Source organism: Microcaecilia unicolor, chromosome 3 (genome assembly GCF_901765095.1).
Source record: "Microcaecilia unicolor chromosome 3, aMicUni1.1, whole genome shotgun sequence".
NCBI classification, from domain to species: Eukaryota; Metazoa; Chordata; class Amphibia; order Gymnophiona; family Siphonopidae; genus Microcaecilia; species Microcaecilia unicolor.
The window spans coordinates 526,737,438-526,761,360 of NC_044033.1; the positions used below are offsets into that span (position 1 = coordinate 526,737,438).

General features: G+C 41.1%; 1 protein-coding gene across 2 annotated transcripts in view; it reads left to right on the plus strand.

Moving 5' to 3' along the window:
• Nucleotides 1–23,923, plus strand: part of ARMC2 (armadillo repeat containing 2) — a 179,302-nt gene that overhangs the window by 21,563 nt on the left and 133,816 nt on the right. For both annotated transcript variants that reach the window (XM_030199186.1, XM_030199187.1), the window contains exons 2-3: nucleotides 99–363; nucleotides 18,251–18,323. In XM_030199186.1, the coding sequence (XP_030055046.1) occupies nucleotides 158–363; nucleotides 18,251–18,323 (279 nt within the window). In that variant the 5' untranslated portion in view covers nucleotides 99–157. The remainder of the gene's footprint in view (nucleotides 1–98; nucleotides 364–18,250; nucleotides 18,324–23,923) is intronic.

The following is a 23,923-nucleotide window of genomic DNA, read 5'->3' on the forward strand; positions in this document are numbered from 1 at the left end:
GAAATATGACAACTGTTTTCAGGTTATATGATGAACATTTTAGAACTATAGTAATGTTCTAATCTTTTTTTGTGTTGTTTTTTTGCTTTTGCTTATAGGTATATACAGAGTGTCTCCAGAAACATTTCTGTTCTTTATAAGAACTATACTGGCTACAATGGATAAGAAGAGTGAACATTCAGACCCGTTCTATAAACCACCTGCTTCCATACATAAAACCAGTGCTGAAATCGTAAGCGAAGCACGAAATGCATTAAGGAGTCTAAAAACTCAAAGACCTTTTACTCCTAGAGAAGAGCAAAGACAGCTTTTTGGAGTTGCATGTTCCCGAACATCTGAAAACCGACCACCTTCCTCTTTTAGGTATTGTCCTTCCTGGAGAACGAGAACCATTGATTGGTTTGGTCTTTGGGGGAGAGGAGGAGGGTAGGAGGTTCGTCATACTCAAAATCTCAGATTTATTTTTGTTGCTAGCAGTAGTCTTATAAAGAAATGTCACGTCGAACTTTGGTAAATGGACACTATATTTATTTTAATTTTGAAAACCTTTTGGTTTAAAATGTGCTGCTTATTATATCCATATTGGAAAGTGCATGCATTTTTTTTCTTTCTATTCTCATAATCTGACAGTCGTGTACTCTCGCCATTTAGAGATGTTTTTTGCTTTTTTTTTTTTTCTTAAAGACCATTAGCATCGATTTTTTTTTCCTTTATGTACTTTACAAGTAAGGTTTTTATAAGTCCTTTAGCAAAATGTTCACAAATACCAAAAAAGATAGTAGGCTTTCAATAGAGTTCTTTCTAGAAGAATGTTTTTTCAGATGGTTGCATAGTTTTCAGTTTGGTATCCTAGGTATGATTACACTGATTTAATAATGTTTCATGTCACAGATTTTGGTTAATAATGCTGTAAAGCACATGGGCTTCAGTCAATGTCCCTTGATATCTGGACAGGCCACTAAATATCTTAAATGGTGATTTTTTTTTTCTTTAGAAGTTTACATAATTATGGAGTGAAGGAGTGGCCTAGTGGTTAGGGTGGTGGACTTTGGTCCTGGGGAACTAAGGAACTGAGTTTGATTCCCACTTCAGGCACAGGCAGCTCCTTGTGACTCTGGCCTAGTCACTTAACCCTCCATTGCCCCATGTAAGCCGCATTGAGCCTGCCATGAGTGGGAAAGCGCAGGGTACAAATGTAACAAAAATAAAATAGATACTATTGGAGATTCTACATGGAATGTTGCTACTATTGGAGATTCTACATGGAATGTTGCTACTATTGAAGATTCTACATGGAATGTTTGCCACTATTTGAGGTTCTGTTGCTACTCTTTGAGATTCTACATGGAATGTTGCTACTATTGGAGATTCTACATGGAATGTTTGCCACTATTTGAAGTTCTGTTGCTACTCTTTGAGATTCTACATGGAATGTTGCTACTATTGGAGATTCTACATGGAATGTTGCTACTATTGGAGATTCTACATGGAATGTTGCTATTCCACTAGCAACATTCCATGTAGAAGGCTACGCAGGACGTCAGACTCACAGAAGCAGAAGGCTGCGCGGCCACATTGGTGATCTGCAAGGGCCAACTTCTACATGGAATGTTGCTAGTGGAATAGCATCTCAAATAGTAGCAACAGTGGAGGAGTGGCCTAGTGGTTAGGGTGGTGGACTTTGGTCCTGGGGAACTGAGGAACTGAGTTCGATTCCCACTTCAGGTACAGGCAGCTCCTGTGACTCTGAGCAAGTCACTTAACCCTCCATTGCCCCATGTAAGCCGCATTGAGCCTGCCATGAGTGGGAAAGCGCAGGGTACAAATGTAACAAAAATAAAATAGATACTATTAGAGATTCTACATGGAATGTTGCTACTATTGAAGATTCTACATGGAATGTTGCTACTCTTTGAGATTCTACATGGAATGTTGCTACTATTGGAGATTCTAAATGGAATGTTTGCCACTATTTGAGGTTCTGTTGCTACTCTTTGAGATTCTACATGGAATGTTGCTACTATTGGAGATTCTACATGGAATGTTGCTACTATTGGAGATTCTACATGGAATGTTGCTATTCCACTAGCAACATTCCAAGTAGAAGGCTGCGCGGCCACATTGGTGATCTGCAAGGGCCGACTTCTACATGGAATGTTGCTAGTGGAATAGCATCTCAAATAGTAGCAACAGTGGAGGAGTGGCCTAGTGGTTAGGGTGGTGGACTTTGGTCCTGGGGAACTGAGGAACTGAGTTCGATTCCCACTTCAGGCACAGGCAGCTCCTTGTGACTCTGGGCAAGTCACTTAACCCTCCATTGCCCCATGTAAGCCGCATTGAGCCTGCCATGAGTGAGAAAGCGCGGGGTACAAATGTAACAAAAAAAAAATGATGGCCAAAACAAAGGCTTTTATTCATGTATCTTTTTATATGGTGGATCAGTTATAGTAGCAATTTCTTTGAAGACGAGTCAAATATGAGTCCCCACAACTATGTTTTTTTGTCATCGGCTGAGCCTGATTTGGGAACCCTTTAGCTGGATTCACTGAGATGCTTTTAAGAAAGGTCAGTGTGCATAGCCTTCACCTCATGCCTTTCTCTTTCTGCAGAGCTGTTTCGATGGACTGCTTATTTTTTTTGAGGTTTTTTTTTTTTTTTTTTTGGCTTTTGCTATGTTTTTTTTTTTCTTTTCTTTGAATCCTGTTACTGTGATGAGGCTCCCTGGTAGCACTTTAAGTTGGTTTTAAGTTTTTTATTTTTTTGAGTTTACACACCTCCGTTGAGGTCCTTGGGTGCCCCTGATTGGCTACATGTTCAAAATCAAGTCATTTGATTTCATTGTGGCTTACGTTTTAGTGATATGAGCCAGAAAAAATAAAAGGCCCTAATGGCTTTAAAAAGTAACATAGTAAATGACGTCAGATAAAGACCCGTTACGTCCATCCAGTCTGCACAACAAGGTAAACTCATTTTACATGGTATGTGATAACTTTATATGTTTACCTGAGTTTGATTTGTCCTTGCAGTTCTCAGGGCACATACCGTAGAATTCTGCCCATCACTCTTCTTGTACTAAAAGTTCTGAAGCTAATGTCGAAGCCCCTTAAAATGTACACTTCAGCCCATCCCTATCTATTCAGTCACGATCAGGGCGTAGACCATAGAAGTCTGCCCAGCACTGTTCTTGTACTAAAAGTTCTGAAGATTCTGGAATCCTAAAGAGTTACAAAATTCCGGAATCCCAATTACCAGCAACATTCCATGTAGAACCCCAAAGAGTAACATAGTAAATGACGGCAGATAAAGACCTGTATGGTCCATCCAGTCTGCCCAACAAGATAAACTCATTTTACATGGTATGTGATAACTTTATACCCGAGTTTGATTTGTCCTTGCCTTTCTCGGCACAAACCGTAAAAGTCTGCCCAGCATTGTTTTTGTACTCTGAAGCTAACGTCGAAACCCCTTAAAATTTACACTTCAGCCCATCACTATCTATTCAGTCACGATCAGGGTGTAGACCGTAGAAGTCTGCTGAGCTCTGGTTTCACTTAACAAATAAGTAACAGTATGAGCTGTTGAGCTGTTGATCAAAGATAGGTAAACTAGTACAAAACAACTGAACAACAGCCAAATTCAATCCCAAAAGGTCATAAAAAGGCATACAATACTTGAAAGCATGAAGATTACCCTCAGAAACCAAGGTATTGACCAAGGTCTGACCAACAAGACCCGTTATCTATGTAAGATTTTGGTGTCCGTGGTCTGATCTCTTTCATTGGGTAAGGAAATTAATCTCACATGCTTACAATCAAAACTTTCTCATAGTGCAAACATTATCACTGAGAATCAAATATTTCCAAACGCACAGCTATAGCATAAAATAACTTAGCTTTTCTCAGCTGGCTTACTCACCCTTCATTCCAACTGCTTAATTGTGTTCAATGGGGCCCATATCGTTTCACCCGCTTCTGGGCTTCATCAGGAACAACCCAGTTTAAACAAACTTATGCAGGGGCATTCATCTCGCTGACAGGAATCCACTAGGAAATGCCAGCAATTGTATGGGAGGTTTGCTATCTCCTGTGACAGATACAGCTCATGCATTGCTCACAGTAAGTACCTCAACGTACAGTCCCTGCCTGAGTGGACTTTGTTCCAACTGTACATAATGCTTATCCTCAGACCCCTCTTGCCAAACCCAAAGATGTGTGATTTGTGCAGCTTCATAGTACGCTGTCAAGTCAGGTGTTCCTAGCCCTCCCCTCTAATTTTATGCCTCTGGAGTATATTCAGGTCAATCCTAGGAGGCTTACTCCCCCTATCCCCCTAAAATATATATATATATATTTGGAGATATTTTGTTGCCAATGCTCTTGTTTTGCTATAGGGAATGGAGGGTCCTGGAATAAACACGGTAATATAGGCAAGATATTCATCTTTACCACCCCAATTGTACCCAACCAGGATAAGGAGCCTTTATACCAGCACTCCAACTAATTGGCCCCATTTACCTCCTTCTCCACCTGAGATGGGATCATAATCCCCAGATACTTTAAATAGTATTTGACCCATTTAAAAGGAAAATTCAGTTTCATCTGGGCAAGTTCTGTGTCAGTGAGGTTCACATTGAGCACTAAAAACAGACCTGATCGGAAAAGCATACCCCACCGACCCAACATAAAAAAACCTGGATTCCTGCGACATAACGTAACCAAAGACCGTAATGGACATATCCTATCTCTTCCTCTCCCTCTCTAAGTTCCCCCAATGTATTTATCATTCATGAACCTCATTCTATCACAATATCACCTTATATTTTTTCATACCGGAACTGGCTAACGCCATTACGGTACTATGTAAAGGGAAATGGGACTTGATATACCGCCTTTCTGAGGTTTTTGCAACTACATTCAAAGCGGTTTACATATATTCAGGTACTTATTTTGTACCAGGGGCAATGAAGGGTTAAATGACTTGCCCAGAGTCGCAAGGAGCTGCAGTGGGAATCGAACTCAGTTCCCCAGGAAACTCAGAAGAGTAAAACCTTTCTTCCTGAGACATTTCTTCCGTACCCTGGTACAGTCAATGGTAATAAGCCATCTGGACTACTGTAACGCATTGTACGCCGGCTGCAAAGAACAGACCATCAAGAAGCTCCAAACAGCCCAGAATACTGCCGCCAGACTGATTTTTGGAAAAACTAAATATGAAAGTGCAAAACCCCTAAGAGAGAAACTTCACTGGCTCCCACTCAAGGAATGCATCGCGTTCAAGATCTGCACGATTGTACACAAAATCCTTCACGCAGACGCCCCAATCTACATGCTAAACCTTGTGGACCTACCTCTAAGAAATGCCAAAAGAACATCCCGCAAATTTCTCAACTTGCACTTCCCCAGTTGTAAAGGACTAAAATACAAGCTGATGCATGCCACTTCCTTCTCATACATGAGCACACAGTTATGGAACTCACTACCGACAGACCTGAAATCAATGGACGAAACAAATAACTTCCGCAAATCTCTAAAGACTTATTTCTTCAACAAGGCCTACAAAGATAACCCATAGATGTACTATCTAAGATCATCATCCCACTCAGCTATGAAAGTCTAACATTTATACCTACCCCTTATCACTTCCCTCTTCCCCTTCACAAGTTCCACACATCACTAATTGTATCTGTTATCCTGTAATGTTACTGTCATAATAAAACTATGTAAGCCACATTGAGCCTGCAAAAAGGTGGGAAAATGTGGGATACAAATGTAACAAATAAATCTAAATTGATCTAGATCCTGACACTTCCCCAAACTCCCTTATCTCCCGTAGTAGACTAGGAATAGAGACAAGCGGATTCGATACTGTAAGAAGATCATCATCAGCGAACATGGAGTTCTTGTACTCTTCCCCCAGTATTGCGACCTTTACTATCTGGGTTGTCCCTAATGTGCTGCGCATTAGGGAGATTTCATGACGAGAGCAAACAAAGGGGAGAGAGGACACCCCTGGTGAGTCCCTCTTTCTAACAGAAAATATTTTGAATATTATTATTATGAGTTCTTTATATACTGCTAGTACTGCAAGGGTCTAAGCAATTTACAATTAGAAACAAAGATACCAAGATAATCACTTGGGAATTACATTCATAATCAAAAATATTTTTTTATTTATTTATTTTTAAAAATTTTTTTGTTACATTTATACCCCGTGCTTTCCCACTCATGGCAGGCTCAATGCGGCTTACATGGGGCAATGGAGGGTTAAGTGACTTGCCCAGAGTCACAAGGAGCTGCAGTGGGAATCGAACCCAGTTCCCCAGGACCAGAGTCCACTACCCTAACCACTAGGCCACTCCTCCACTGTTGCTACTATTTGAGATTCTACATGGAATGTTGCTACTCCACTAGCAACATTCCATGTAGAAGTCGGCCCTTGCAGATCACCAATGTGGCCGCGCAGGCTTCTACATGGAATGTTACTAGTGGAATAGCAACATTCCATGTAGAATCTCCAGTAGTAGCAACATTCCATGTAGAATCTCCAGTAGTAGCAACATTCCATGTAGAATCTCCAATAGTAGCAACATTCCATGTAGAATCCCCAATAACAGCAACATTCCATGTAGAATCTCAAAGAGTAGCAACATTCAATGTAGAATGTCCAATAGTAGCAACATTCCATGTAGAATCCCCAATAATAGCAACATTCCATGTAGAATCTCCCAATAGTAGCAACATTCCATGTAGAATCCCCAATAATAGCAAAATTCCATGTAGAATCTCCAATAGTAGCAACATTCCGTGTAGAATCTCAAAGAGTAGCAACATTCCATGTAGAATCTCCAATAGTAACAACTGTATCTCCAATAGTAGCAACATTCCATGTAGAATCCCCAATAATAGCAAAATTCCATGTAGAATCTCCAATAGTAGCAACATTCCGTGTAGAATCTCAAAGAGTAGCAACATTCCATGTAGAATCTCCAATAGTAACAACTGTATCTCCAATAGTAGCAACATTCCATGTAGAATCTCCAATAGTATCTATTTTATTTTTGTTACATTTGTACCCTGCGCTTTCCCACTCCCATGGCAGGCTCAACGCGGCTTACATGGGGCAATGGAGGGTTAAGTGACTTGCCCAGAGTCACAAGGAGCTGCCTGTGCCTGAAGTGGGAATCGAACTCAGTTCCTCAGGACCAAAGTCCACCACCCTAACCACTAGGCCACTCCTCTCAGAAAAAACCCATATAAAAACATAATACAACAAAACTAACTTTGAAGATACTTTTAAATAAGAGTTTTTACATTTTTCGTAGAAGATAAGTTGAGTATTCAGCACACAAAGCGAGTCCCTTTAAAAAAAGTTAGGAGCCTGAAATGCCAAAAAACTTCCATGAAATTTATTCTTTCCCCCCTCCCTTCTTTTACTGAAGGAAAAGAGAGAGGTGATTCCCCCTATCTCCTATCCTATTCATGTTAGAAAATTGAAAATGTAAAAAGCATATTTTTGTTACATTTGTACCCCACGCTTTCCCACTCATGGCAGACTCAATGCGGCTTACATGGGGCAATGGAGGGTTAAGTGACTTGCCCAGAGTCACAAGGAGCTGCAGTGGGAATCGAACCCAGTTCCCCAGGACCAGAGTCCACTACCCTAACCACTAGGCCACTCCTCCACTGTTGCTACTATTTGAGATTCTACATGGAATGTTGCTATTCCACTAGCAACATCAGCCCTTGCAGATCACCAATGTGGCCGCGCAGGCTTCTGCTTCTGTGAGTCTGACGTCCTGCACGTACATGCAGGACGTCAGACTCACAGAAACAGAAGCCTGCGCAGCCTTCTACATGGAATGTTGCTTGTGGAATAGCAACATTCCATGTAGAATCTCCAATAGTAGCAACATTCCATGTAGAATCTCCAATAGTAGCAACATTCCATGCAGAATCTCCAATAGTAGCAACATTCCATGCAGAATCTCCAATAGTAGCAACATTCCATGTAGAATCCCCAATAATAGCAAAATTCCATGTAGAATCTCCAATAGTATCTATTTTATTTTTGTTACATTTGTACCCTGCGCTTTCCCACTCATGGCAGGCTCAATGCGGCTTACATGGGGCAATGGAGGGTTAAGTGACTTGCCCAGAGTCACAAGGAGCTGCCTGTGCCTGAAGTGGAAATCGAACTCAGTTCCCCAGGACCAAAGTCCACCATCCTAACCACTAGGCCACTCCTCCACTCCATATATCCAGGACAACCGCCATTTAAAACTCTATATAAATACAAGGGAATTTAAACATGATTCTCCTCTCAATAGGCAACCAATGAAGCTTACCATAATATTGAGAGATCCTATCAAACCTATTTAGAGAGAAAATTAACCTGACTATGGTATTTTGTGTAGTTTGCAGTTTTTGTAAAGCTTGTTTGTAAAACCCGGGTAACTAAGATTGCAATAATCCAGTTTTGAAAGTAGTAATGATTTCTAAAATGCCCTTAATTCAAAGTACTTCCTAATTTGCCTTAAGTTTCTCACAGAAAAAAAAATGAACTTGTTATCAGGGCATTAATTTGTGGCTCGATAGCATTTGATCTAAATATACTACTACTACTAATTATCATTTCTGTAGCGCTACTAGACGTACGCAGCGCTGTACACTTGAACATGAAGAGACAGTCCCTGCTCGACAGAGCTTACAATCTAACTAGGACAGACAAACAGGACAAATAAGGGATAAGGGAATTACTAAGGTGGGAATGATAAAAATGGGTGGAAGATTTTAATCACTGGAGATAAAACATAGTTTGATCAATTAAAAAATGATCATTCTGTGGATCTGGTTTATTATTGTATAAAAGAAACTTAGTTTTGTCTGTGTTCAGTTTTAATTTATATTAGACATCCAAGACCCTAAGGCATTTTTTAATAATATCTGTTTGCATCAAGCTTGAAAAAAAAAAACTGGGATCATAACTGTGATGTCATCTGTGATCTTAATCCACAGCTCAGGGGTCAGTATATAAACTAACAATCCAGTGAATAAATTTAGGACCCAACCCCACTTTACCCAGCGTGGGAAATTGTTACTGTTGGTACACTTGGGATTGTATCGTGATTCTTCTTTTTATTTGAGTAATGTATGCCATCAAGGGTGCTGTCAGCTAGTACCTGCACACATGTTCTGCCAAATTTAAGACATTTGCGTTTGAGCATTACTAAAAGTGGTACTTTTTCTGTGGTCAGCCTTTCAGAGTGGAACAAAAACTGCCTTCAGCATTGAAGTCACAACAGACTGTTTCATCGTTCAAGTCAATGCTTAAATGTTATCTTTTATTTATGTATTGCAGTTTTTCATAATAGAACAAGCAGTATAATCTTGTTATAAAGAAATATGAGTCGATAGCATATCAAATATTAAATGTTATCTTTTTAAGCCAAGCTAATGAACTGTCTTGATTTTCCTGTGCTCTGTTGACTTTATTGCTGTGTAGTATTTGTGTTTATTTGTTGTTTTAATTTGTATATGTTGCTTTTACCCACTTTGGATAAAGGTGGAATATCCTATATAATAATTTGCACCTCCAATGTTACATGTCTGGCTGCCTGGGTTCGTAACATCTGGCTGCCTGGGTTCGTAACATCTGACGTCAGCCAGCCTCCAGCATTCCCTTCCCCCTCACTGTCCCGCCCTCGCATCAAGATGTAATAACGTCAGAGGGCGGAACAGTGAGAGGGAAGGGAACGCTGGAGGCGAGCTGACGTCAGGAGGGATGTGGAGGAGAGAATCGCAAGACATCGAGGGGGGGAGGGGAGGGCAGGGTAGAGGAGAATTGATGGACATGGATGGGATGGGAGGATAGTAGAGGAAAGAATCGCATGGTTCCACTGTATGGCCAGTAGCATGTAACTGCGAGCAAATATTGAGTAGCTCTGGAGTGTGTGGGGTGTCTGTAATATTAAGGTTGCACTTTTTGAGTAGAAAGTGCATTTGTAACCATTGAAAGAACTGTGAATTAGGTAAAGAAAAATCTCCGCCAAGGAGTTGTGACCTGGACTTAGTCACAATTGGAAATGGGATACTGTGCTAGATGGACCTTTGGTCTGACCCAGTATGGCTACTATGTTGTTATGAGGGGTCAAAGGGGCACTCAGGGAGGACAAGGCCATAGAGGACAGACAAAATTATTTGCTTCAGTCTTCATAGAAGAAGATATGACTGCTCAAAACACAGCAGCTATAGGCTTATATTTGGTAAATCTCGATTCGACAGCGCCAAACCCCTACGAGAAAAACTGCATTGGCTCCCAATCAAAGAACGTATTACTTTCAAAATCTGCACCCTGGTCCACAAGATTATCTATGGCGATGCCCCGAGTTATATGGCTGATCTCATAGACCTACCAACCAGAAACACAATTAGAACATCAAGAACATACCTAAATCTTCACCACCCTAGCTGCAAAGGACTCAAGTACAAATCAATTTACGGATCCAGCTTCTCCTATATAAGCACGCAACTATGAAACGCATTACCGAAAGCCATAAAGATAACGCAGGATCACCTCAACTTCCGGAAATCACTAAAGACAGATCTGTTCGAAAAGGCATACCCTACTGATCCAGCTTAAGTAACTGAACTCAGCAACACAACGAAACCATAACCTGCAATGAACAATATATCACTCTTCTCTTGATTCTCTAATGTTCTGTAACAACATCACTCTGCATTTGTTTCATCACTGGAGGTGGCTAACACCTCACGGTACTATGTAAGTCACATTGAGCCTGCAAATAGGTGGGAAAATGTGGGGTACAAATGCAGCAAATAAATATGAGGGTGATAACCCATGCCAGAAATGGTATTTAATGGCGATAAGTCAGAAGAACTGAAACAAATCTGTTAACCAGGAAGATGTAATAGGGTGAACTGACAAAATAAAGAGTAGAAAATCACCTGGACCAGATGGTATACACTCAAGAGTACTGACAACTAAAAAATGAAATTGCAGATCTATTCTTAGCAATTTGTAATCTGTCTTTAAAATCAATCTTGGTACCTGAAAGAGGTTGGCCAATATGTCAATTTTCAAAAAGGGTCCCAGAAGTGACCTGGTAAACTAGACTGATGAGGTTGACATCTGCCAGGCAAAATGGTAGGGACTATTATAAAGAACAAAATTAGTGAACATGTAAGGCATGAATTGTTCATCCAACTTATTTTATGATTTACCTAAACATTTATGAACTTTAATGTAACAATACTTTGTATTTCTCATTCCGGAAATGGCGATCGCCATTACGGCATAATGTAAGCCACATTGAGCCTGCAAAAAGGTGGGAAAATGTGGGATACAAATGCAATAAATAAATTAAATATTAATGAGACAAAATCCAATATTGATTTAGCCGAGGGAAGTCTTGCATCACCACCCTGCCAAATGTGGCTAAAGGTTGATATTGTGTATCTAGATTTTCAGAAAGCATATGACTGTTTCTCTTGAGAGACGCCTGAGGAAATTAAAAAGACATAAGATAGGAGGGAATGGCCTATTATGAACTGAGAACTGGTTAAAAGATAAAAAAACAGGCCTGTCATTTTCTCTGGCATTTAACTGGTTATTTCCACTAAAAATGACCGGTTAGTGTCAAATTCAAAACCAAGTAGCTCGTGGGCATCTCAGAGGTGGAGTTGGGTTAAGTGCTGATGTTCAGCCCCTTATCACATAAGTAAACTGTGTAAATCGTGCCGCATAAATAGCAGTCCTGTCTTTAAGTGGTTTGGCCTATGTGGTTATGGGCTGAATATTGCCTTAACCAGCTTACCCCCCCCCCCCCCCCCCCCGCCAAAAAAAAAAAAGGATATTCAGGATAGGGCCCAGCACTGAATAGAATATCTCCAACGGCGGCCAGGAAAACTAATATATTTAGTAATGATCTGAGAACAGGATTCATGATTAAGGTGATTAAATTTGCTGATGACATACATTATTCAAAGTTGTTAAATCATAAGAGGATTGTGAGAAATTGGAAGAAGACCTTACAAGACTGGAAGACTGGGCATCCAAATTTAGTGTGAGGAAATGCAAAGTGATACACATAGCACAGAGTAATAACCCAAGCTGTAGCTACATGGTGCAACGTTCCATATTAGGAGTCACTACCCAGGTTTCATCGTCAGCAGCCAAGAAAGCAACTACAGTGTTGGGAATTATTAGGAAAGAAATGGAGAATAATAAAGACTATCATAATGCATATGCGCATGAGGCTTTCTTAAACATTCTGGAAAGTGCTGGAAGAAACTTGCTGTACAGGCTCTGTCAAATGATTTCACCCATATGTGAGAATTGCAGCAGAGAGAGAGAGCTTCTGGGCTGCCGGAGGCAGTGTGTTGACTTCACTGACGCTGCTGGCAGCCCGGATTGAAGAAGGCAGTACTGCAGGGAGCCGAAAGGGAGTAGGAGAGAGCTGACCAAGGTGGTTAGATTGGAAACAGGAGATGGCAATGACGGCTGAAGCAGGGACTGGGAGGCTACCTTGGGACCCCTGGAAGCGCGAGGCCCTGTGCGACCGCCTCCGTCTCCTTCCTAAGACCAGCCCTGCTTTTACTTGATATACACTAACTGTTACTTAACTGTTTTCTGTATGTCTTGGGATTTTCACTTGACTTCCTGACAGGGGCCCCTCTTTTGCCAAACTGCTGCATCAGGAGAGTTCATTCAGTTTATTGAGGCAGCTAGCTACAAAATGGCTGTGGGAAAGCACTCCAATCGCAAAGCAGAACGTCATGCAAAGGCCTCAAATACAAAACCTACTATGCTTCCAACTTCTCCGTGATAGGCAGCCAACTCTGGAACACAATACCACGACACATCCGAACAACCAATGAACACCTACCCTTCCGAAAGCTGCTGAAGACTTACCTCTTCAAACAAGCTTACCCAAACAACCCAACCTAATTCTCGAACCTAACTCCACACACCAACAGCACTACTCATACTTCAATCCTCTCCCCTACATCTCTCCCCATTGTTTTAACTCTTTTAACTTGAACCATCTCTTGATACTTGTATCGTACTTTAACATACCCTGTTTCCCCGAAAATAAGACAGTGTCTTATATTAATTTTTGCTCCCAAAGATGCGCTAGGTCATATTTTCAGGGGATGTCTTATTTTTCCATGAAGAAGAATTCACATTTATTGTTGAACAAAAAAAAAAAAAGAACATTTATTATATACTGTACAGTAGTTGTCATCACAAACCAGCATAACCAGACAAACTGTGAATCCTATCAAGAATTTCTTGTTACTACCATTATTTCCATGTACAACAATCTATGGTACATTTATCGATCCCGATATTTATGAACACAAAGCAAGATTTATTCAATGACAGTCATGTCATCGTCTTCTGGAACATCATCGTAACAGCACTTCCTGGACCACTTGTACAGCAGGGACGGTATTTAAGCTTCCGGCCACCAGGGGGAGCTCATCACAGCAGACTCACACAGCAGGGACAGCGTACGGTATGGCAACAGGCGACGGGATAACGGCATACTGTGTGCAGTTCTACATCTGGTGGTAGGGGACAACGGGGATGGCGGCAGGCGACGGGCCTCTTGATGCCTTGCCTGCACATTTACAAGTGATGGCCACGGAAGGGAACATCGGGGTTGGCGGCAGGTGTTGGTCTTCATGTCCTGTATGCAGCTGCTCTGCAACGGATGGTGAAGGTAGGGGACAACAGCGGCGGGCTAAAAAGAATCACAGCTACATGCTCTGGTGTTCTGTTCTGTGGGCATGCTTCCAAACAAAAACTTTGCTAGGTCTTACTTTCGGGGGAGGCCTTATATTTAGCAACTCAGCAAAACCTCTACTAGGTCTTATTTTCAGGGGATGTCTTATTTTCGGGGAAACAGGGTAGTAGCATAGTAGATGACGGCAGAAAAAGACCTGCACGGTCCATCTAGTCTGCCCAACAAGATAAACTCACATGTGCTACTTCTTGTGTATACCTTACCTTGATTTGTATCTGCCATTTTCAGGACACAGACCGTAGAAGTCTTGCCCAGAACTAGCCCCACCACCCAAACACCAGCCCCGCTGGTATCTCTGTGATACTTTGTACCATAGCTTGTAAGCCGCACTGAGGCTGCTATCAAGCGGGAAAGAGCGGGGTATAAATGCTATACATAAATAAATAAATACGGACATTTCAACTTCTATCTACTAATAACTTCTGAGATCTTCCGCACCTTTCTTCTATTTTTTTTTTTTAATAAAATGCATTTCATTGTATTATATGACTTAAAGCCAAAGATTCCAGTGTTCAGAATAAAAATGCTTTTTTGTCTACAATGCTGTAGTTTTGCATATTGCCCTCCTGGTGGGAACCTGGTATTTATGTCAGAATCACACACCGAAAACTCGCAGACACATAGTTCTTTTCTATAGTGTGGTCGACCAGTGCCAGAAGTCTTGCTAATATATTTCATTCCTTGCAGATACTACAGTAAGTAATTTACATTCCTGGATTGACAAGTAGTAGTAAAGTTGATTTTTGTAAATACGGCCTTTGTCTAGATTTACTTAATTGTCAGAATCTACCATAAAGGGGGCCGTGTTGAACAGTGACCACATCTCCCGTGGCCTCTTGCTGCCAAAGGCATATTTCTAGGCTTGATCCATTTGTCAGCCTGACATAATGTGTCGTTTCAGGCTTCAATTCCTTTTATAAGCAAATACGTCGTACATCTCAGACATGGATTCACAGACACAATCTTCAAATGCCACTTTATCATCTTTGCCAAGCGCTTGGAGCTTGTATTGTATTTTGTGACGAAAGTCAAACAAGCTTGATCTTGTTGCCATGCTGTGTATGAGAGCAAAACATTCCTTTGGTTAAAAAAAGCTCTTTGTGCTGCCCACTTCACTGTGTTCTTAGGATAAGATAACTCCTACATGTCAATATTTTACTTAATTCGGTAGATGTCTTGCAATATTCATCATCTGAATAGCACATTCTATGGCAACTTAAAAACTGAGAGAAAAGAATGCTGGTCTTCAGATGTCAGGGGAGCATGCTGTCAGATCTAAGTATTGCAGTCACAATATGTTATACAATATGGTCAACAAACCCTGCTGATAAGTAATTTAAAACATCCAAAAATGTAATTCAAGTCTCATAAGCATAGTCAACGTGCAGTTTGATGGTGGCGATTCACTGATATTTTTATAGCATGGAAAGATATAGCAGCACAATTTTTTTGAAGGTTGATTATTTGAATGCATACCATCCTACCATCAAAAAAATTGTGTTGCTGTATCTTTCCATGCTATAAAAATATCAGTGAATCGCCACCATCAAACTGCACGTTGAGAAAACCCCAACATATATAGCCAGGTTTCTGCAAAATTAGTAATTGTGGGAGCACAAGTTACGAGATTGTTCTGAAAAAAAAAACTGCTGATTAAATAGAAAATAGTTCTTCATAGCTGTTTTTGTGAACTTTAACAAAAATTTAGTTGCAACCTATTGGTGTCCAAGGATATAGTCTAACATCTGTGCTAGCACTCAGAATGCTTCCCTCTGAGGAATACTACTACTACTACTACTATGTAGCATTTCTATAGCTCTACAAGGCGTACGCAGCGCTGCACAAACATAGAAGAAAGACAGTCCCTGCTCAAGGAGCTTACAATCTAATAGACAAGAAATAAAGTAAGCAAATCAAATCAATTAATGTGAACGGGAAGGAAGAGAGGAGGGTAGGTGGAGGCGAGTGGTTACAAGTGGTTACGAGTCAAAAGCAATGTTAAAGAGGTGGGCTTTCAGTCTAGATTTAAAGGTGGCCAAGGATGGGGCAAGACGTAGGGGCTCAGGAAGTTTATTCCAGGCGTAGGGTGCAGCGAGACAGAAGGCGCGAAGTCTGGAGTTGGCAGTAGTGGAGAAGGGAACAGATAAGAAGGATTTATCCATGGAGCGGAGTGCACGGGAAGGGGTGTAGGGAAGGACGAGTGTGGAGAGATACTGGGGAGCAGCAGTGAATACATTTATAGGTTAGTAGAAGAAGTTTGAACAGGATGCGAAAACGGATAGGGAGCCAGTGAAGGGTCTTGAGGAGAGGGGTAGTATGAGTAAAGCGACCCTGGCGGAAGACGAGACGGGCAGCAAATACTAATACATAACAAATATACATCCAGCGTTCCTACTACGGAGAGCGATTGCAAACCATCCGGGGTCTGCAGTTTCTCCCCCAAATGTGCTGAGTCCTTTAAGAATGAATGTTTACCAACAAGGGTTGTAAAGAATGGTCTATGTATTTACAAGTTCTTTCTGAAAAGAGCCCTGTGGTGAAATATTTAAGAACATAAGCATCACCATACTGGGAGAGACTGAAGGTCCTTCAAGCCCAGTATCCTGTTTCCCACTGTGTCCAATCCAGTCACAGTTACCTGGCAATATACCAAAAGAGTAAAACAGATTTTATCCTAGGAATAAGCAGTGGATTTTCACAACTCCATTTTAATAATGGGTTATGGACATTTCATTTAGGAACTATGGGATGTCCTGGAGGAGAATCCAAATTTGTGTGTATTTTGTCAGAGTATAAAATATCAGAAATTCAGAAAACTAAAAATTCAAAAACCTATATTCTACAGGTGTGTTATACCTCATATCATAATCCCTCTTTTGTGACTAGCCAATTGAGCTATCTTTTCTGAAGGATCTTTCTCCATTAATCTTGTCTGACCTGTGATTGATAAATGCCGGTCCAGCTTATGGTTGGTTGAAAGGTATTTTTGTACTGAAGGGTTTTATTTGTCCACATTTTCAGAGTTTTGCATTTTTATGTGAGGTTTGACCACTGACGTCCTTGGTGGTCATCTTATGGCGTAGTCCCAGATGGCAGCAGAGAGGCTCCGCTGCCACCTGGCTAACCCTGGACTATCGGGGTGGGATCTGGGGTTGAGGGGAGGATCAGGTTGTCGGGAGTAGGGTTGCTTCTTGGGAGGGAGGGAGGGAGGCAGATTATGAAGGAGGGGTACAGAAAGCCTTTGGAAAGTGGAGAGTTGCCTCTAAATTGTAATATTGAGACGTTGGGAAGGGGATCAGGGATTAGAAGTGTGCTTTGTGGGTGATGGGGAGGGTCAGAGATTGGAAGTGTGCTTTGTGGGTGTCAGGAGGGAGATTGGAAGTGTGGGTGTCTGCACTGATGCACCGTGGTTGACGCTACTCTGTACTACCAGACTGCCAGTAATATAGCTACACTTACGCCTCCTCTTGAGGTGGCGGTACCTTGGCATTCCTGACGGCTAGTGCAGAGTAACAACCCGTGTGCTAGCTGTCGCAGCTAGCCATACTTCCTCCCACCCATGTTCTGCCCAGATCCCACCTTGTCCCACTACCCTACTACCTCCTCTCTGGTTTATAGGGGTCAGTGTGCTAAAGTGTGATAAAATGTTAATTTATGTGATCTAGATTTATATCTTTTAACATCACGTAACATGCATTAATTAATCTGTAGTAGTTTTAACATGAAATGCCCTCTAGTTAGGTAATAAGATGGACAATATTAACTGAATTCAATGGAAATATATGTACACAACCTGCTTCACAGATGCATTAATGCAAAAAAATTGTAACTACACCATATAGAAGCGCAATTTGTGATACCATCTGAGTAAATAAAGTATGGGTGTACGTTGCCATTTACCTTGTTTGCATGTTAACATGGGCAGTCAGCGATACACTGTGTTTGCATGTGTTATTGGTCAATAGAAGCACACGTTAGTGCATTGATTCCATTGGGTTTCTTTTCTTGACGATTCGTTTTATTTTCTGCTATAGTTCTCTATTGGCTTCACCCAAAAATGGGACTTCAAGAAGATTACAAAGATTAATCAGTTACTACATCATAAAATTTTGAATTCTTAATATGATGTAATTATATTCTGTTTGTCTTCGTCAAGTGTTCTGGATAATTAAGTAGTTTACAGAGGTAAAATAAACCTCATGCCCTAAATGATCAGGCCTCTCTTCCCGTTGCACTATCAGTCATAAGTACATAAGTAATGCCATACTGGGAAAAGACCAAGGGTCCATCGAGCCCAGCATCTTGTCCACGACAGCGGCCAATCCAGGCCAAGGGCACCTGCCTGCTTAGTAACACAGCATACAACCTGCCACTCTATTCGACTAGTTTCAAAAATAAATATATATATTTTTTGTTTTACAGCCTCCATGGCTGCAGTTTTGAATCATCTGACTCAAGACCAGTCTCTGTTACACGCCTCAGCCCGTTGGACCATGTGAGTACTATTTTATTTGTTTATTTATTGCATTTGTATCCCACATTATCCCACCTCTTTGCAGGCTCAATGTGGCTTACAATTCATCATGGATAATGGAAATAGAAGTGAATATACATTTGGTTTACAGAGGGTTTTGTGTTACATGGTGGTGAAATACATGATAGTGTTAAAGCAAAAGACATTATAAGACAGTTCTGGAAGTTTTAAAGGTTATACAGTTGCACATGTTGATCTTTGTGATATATCTTGTCGAAGAGAGAGGTTTTCAATAGTTTGCGGAAATTAGTCAATTCATAGACCGTTTTCAGGTTACGTGGCAGCACGTTCCATAGCTGCGTGCTCGTATAGGAAAAGGTAGATGCATGCATTGGTTTGTATTTCAAACCCTTGCACTTGGGAGGATGAAGATTAAGGAATGATTTAGTTTGTGAATGGTAGTGAAATATTAATTTACTTGTCTTCCCGGCTAGTTAAGAAAAGTGGGTTATGCTCCACAACCAGCAAGAAAGAGGCAAAGAATACTGACATTTTGGTGATCATCATTACCAGAGTAAGGGGTGGTGCAGCCCTGGAACTTGCTTGTATTTCACTTCCTCCAGCACATGGTGCAGATGTACTGGTGCAGCAGGATGAAGTCATTTCAATGGGCCTGACTCCCAGGATCACAGTAAATAACTTGTACCCTTTGGTCACGTCCTTGGCCGGAGGAACTTTCAGGGATTGTTCTACATATCTTTGCCAAGCCAAGAAGGATCAGGGGCTTTAAGCCTCATCAGAGTCTTGGCTTGTTGAGGCTGTGGCTTGCAGTGGGTCCCACAGGGCAACTTCCAGCAGGGGTGAGTAGAAGTTGGCCTCTCTCCACCCACTTATCGTCTCCTTGCTCCCTCCCCTCTCTTTAAGTTTGAGGAGGATTTCATAAGATCACTTAACTTTTTATTATAATTTTTTTTAGCTGGCATTCAAGGGTGTGACAAAGAACAAGGGAAAGGGCATGGGACTATATACACTGCCTTTCTGTGGAGGAGGTAGCTAGGTTCTGGTTCACCAGTGGCAACTTACCGTGCTCTGTTGCCCTGCAGGAGAGCTGCACAAGGGAAGTAGCTCCAGTGTGGCTGTTGGGGAAGAGTAGCAGCAACTAGCGATTTTATTTGTGATTTTTAGCCACCGGAACAGCATTTTCTGCCATGGCTGAAAGAGGAAGGGCATCATAATTTGTAGCAACAGCTCTGTGAGGGTGCAGTTCTCTGTTGTGGTTGCTGCGGCCAGTGGCAACAAGAGACGTGGACTGGGCCGCATTCCAGATGGCCTTCTGTGTCACTGTGTGTAGAGCGTGGCTCTTTTGCAACTCTTGTTTTCGATCAGAGCTGCAGCGAGGCAAACTGTGGAGATTAGCTGACTCCTTCACAGTCAAGTACGTGCTTGGTACTTGTGTTTGATCATGTTTCCGCATGTGGGAGTGTCAGCCATTTTAAGCCAGTTGGTACATTATACTATATATATATATATATACCATTTATCTTTTCCCTTGTTTATACTGTATACAGTAACATTACAGGAACTGGCTTGCAATTCATTCTGGTTCCCCAGATTGGTGTGGGACATGTAGGGTTCGCATGGGGGGGAAAAAACATTTGTGGGGGTAATTCCTTGATTCTATTCCATTGTTTTGGTGAAATTGGCAGCCCTTTTAGGCTATTTTACATCAAAACTTCAGTAACTGAAGCTTTTATTGTCCCTTTTAGTCATTTGGGGAAGTCTGTGAAGGCAATGTTTCTGTTCTCAGGCTTGGTGGAGCTTGTGCCGTTCCAGGTCTCTAAAATTTCAGCAGCAGATTTCATATGCATGTTGGAGCTCCTCTTTCTCTCCCTCTCAGCCAGAGGAGCGATGGCAAGAACAGCCTGCTCCCCAAGATGGTAGACAAAGCCAGAAGGATGCTATGCTGCATAGAGAGAGAGAGAGGCATAACCAGCAGAAGGGAGAAGGTGATAAGGCCCTGGAGTACTGTGTTCAGTTTTGGAGGCCATATTTTTCTAAAGATATAAAAAGACTTGAAGCAGTTCAGAAGAAAGTGACCAAAATGTTTTTAGTTATAGTGATGTGGAAAAGTATTTACCCCCATCCTGATTTCCCTTATTGCATGTATGTTACAGTGAATGATTTCTGATCTTTAAACAAAATGTAGTATTAGACAAAGGGAAACTGAGTAAACACGTAATAATAATTAAAAAAAAACTATTGTATTATTTATGTAAGGAACAAAGTTATCCCAACACCCATATCACCCATTTGAAAAAGTAACTGCCTTTGAATTACTCAGCCAATTGACCAATTTAATTGGCAATTAGATTCAGCTGATTGAATATAGCCTTGCTTGATTGCAGCCATCCCTGTTGAGTCTAAACCTCACTATATATTGAACCTTACTATGGTGAAGTAGTCACCACAAAGTTTCACAACATTGTTTCACACCATGATCAAATTCCAGAAGAGATGAGAAAACATTGTTGAAATATATCAATCTGGAAAGAGTTTCAAATCAATTCTAACTCTCAGAGACTCCACCGAACCAGTGTGAGAGCCATTATTGAAACGGAGAAGACTTGGAATATTGGTGAATCTTCCCAGGAGTGGCTGGCCTACCAAAATTACTTCAAGAGTACAGTGACAACTCATCTTGGAAGTCACAAAACATACCAGCAATAGGAACTCAGCTGCTAAATAACTCAAAAACTCCATCAATACCTTGAACGATATATCCTACGGAGCGTAGCACGGTTTGAAGTTGGATCTGTTCATAGCTTGAGGGGAGAAGGGGGGGGGGAGAGGGGTTGGGAAGAGGAGGGGGGGGGGCAAACAGTAAAATGTTAACAAGCTGATTTGAAGTAACACATTGATATTTGGTTGGATACCTTTCATTGTATAACATGTACAATTGTTGCTGTTCTCAATAAAAAAGATTTAAACATAACTCAAAAACTCCAGTTCAATTGCAGCTTCTAAGTGGCTAGAAACAATATAAATTAAACGAAATAAGTGGAGAAAAAAAATACCTCGGAAGAAACTCTGCTCAGCATACTCAACAACCAAATGCCAATCTCGTGCTGAGGTCAAACAACTGGTCGGGAAAAAACTCCATTTAAGCTGATGAACAAAATGTCCAAATGTGTAGAAATGATGGGTACAAAGCCACCTAAAGGTTAAAAGTTTAAATAAAGCCTCTCATCAGGGAAAAATTGTCCACACACTGCCAAAGAAGACCTGTTTATCCACAAAGTTCCTTCTTGATAAATCAACTCCCAGGTGAAGACAAAAGTTATTCTTGCTCTCGGAGGCCCTGTTTCTCCAAATGGCAGCCATCATCCAACCTTGAATTCTTCGAATAATCAGTCGTACATCTTTAAAATACCACATCCAGGTTACCTTTATAAGGGAGAAAAAAGATAACATCTTCAGCTTATAAATGATAAGTTCACGCAACAAAGTACACGGGGGAACCATGTAGATATTAAACAAAACAACAAAGTTGACCCCTGGTGTACTTCAGTGAATACTGGGTGAAAACCCATTTGATGAATTTTCAACTATAAACCTCTGAGACCTGCCATAGAAATAAGATTGGAACCACTTAAAGACAGCTTCTCCTATTCCAGTGACTAGAAGGTTCTGCAACAGAATGTCAAGATTCACGTATTAAAAGCAGCTGTGATGATCAAGTATAAGAAAATAGCGACATTCCTATTGAGCCACAACTGAATAGCATTCGCTGTAGATAGCAGAAATGATCCTGTACTGTGTTTTCTCCTAAATCCATGTTGACGGTCATCCAAGACATGATTAGTATTCACAAAATCCAACAACTGATTCAGTATGGAAGAGATCAGTCAGAAATTGGAAACATTATCCAAACCAACACCCTCCCTCCCCCTTTACCTTTTTGGAACAGATGGAAAGACTTTGCAGGTTTTAATTGAGATGGTACCAGACTCGTCTTAATGATTCATTCACCAATTCTATAAATACAGAGCACTCTCCCCTTGCATAGCTTTCAGTTTAGATGGAGAGCAGAAGAGAGTTTTTGGAATTCAACAATTTTAGAAGGAAAGACAAATCATCCTCAGACAAAGAAAATTCCAGCCAATTCCCTTCCAACAACACAGTCTCAGAATTAGGAATTGGCGACTGGACTGCAAATGCAGAACAAATCCTAGAAACCTTCGCAACACAAGCATCCACATCCATCTTATGCTCCTTAGGAGTCCTTTTACTAAGCTGGGGTGAAAAGTGGCTTTATTGTTCCAATACGCAGTTTTTCCCCATGCACTATGGCCATTTTTACCACAGCTGGAAAATAGCTGATTTTCTATTTTTTGCATTAATGACCATGCACTAATTTTGCCATCAGCACAGACCATTAAAAAGTATTAGCGTATGAGCACTTGCTGACACCCGTTTTGTAGGCGGTAAGGGCTCGAGTGCTAATCAGTTAATGCGTAATGTAGATTCGCTAACAGATTAGTGTGGAAACGCCAACTGTCCACCCCCCAGAGACAACCCCTCTGCACTAAAAAAAAATAAAACACTTTTTAATGTGTGGCTTGTAGACACAGATACAAAAATTACTGTATGATGCCAGAACGAGTCCCGTGGTAAGGTCATCTTAGGTTTAAGTAAGCTTTTGCTAGCGCTTACCACAGCTTAGTAAAGGAACCCCTTAGTGATTAATGATTCAACAGTGTTGAAAAGCTGGTAGTGCAAGTGCTCTGTATTTTACTAGACAAATTTCTGAGTCTTTAACTCACCCCTATCAACCGCTTGCCTATACCCTTGTTACAGAACCCTTACCTTCTGTCTATCCCCATCAAGATTCCTCAAACAACGTTTGGCATTACACATAACACGTTTCTGAGTTTGTAACTCTGCAGTTAACCAAGGAGTAATATGCAATCTCCTTTAAAAAAAAATAAATAAATAAAAATATATATATCTAACAGCCCAAGGGCTCAATCTGTTCAAGGGATTGGTGCAAAGCAGTATTCCGCTTATCTGTAAATTCTTAAAGAACAAAATTTGTAAAGTGGAAGCCATACTTCCTTAAGAGCCTGATTCTCATAAGATTTACGGCAAGAGAAATGTCTCTCTACCGAGGTGTTAGAAAAACAAGGCTCACTCGACAATCAATATGATAGCCTAAAATGGTCTGTCCAGGAAATAGACTGTCGTGGACAGGATGCTGGGCTCAATGGACCCTTGGTCTTTTCCCAGTGTGGCATTACTTATGTACTATATCGTCAAGTTCCCAATCCCACCATATTTAAAAGCCTGCAAAAGCCTGAGGGGGTGGTACAATTCAGGGTTAAACTTTTGTTCACAAAAGAGGAGCGAGATTTGGGTGCGATTGTATGTGATGATCTTAAGGTGGCCAAACAGGTAGAAAAGGCAATGACAAAAGCCAGGAGTATTCTTGGGTGCATAGAGAGAAGGTGTTGGTGCCTCTGTACAAGACTCTGATGAGACCTTATTTAGATTATTGTGTACAATTCTGGAGACTTCACCTTCAAAAGGATATAAACAAGATGGAGTCGGTCTAGAGAGTGGCT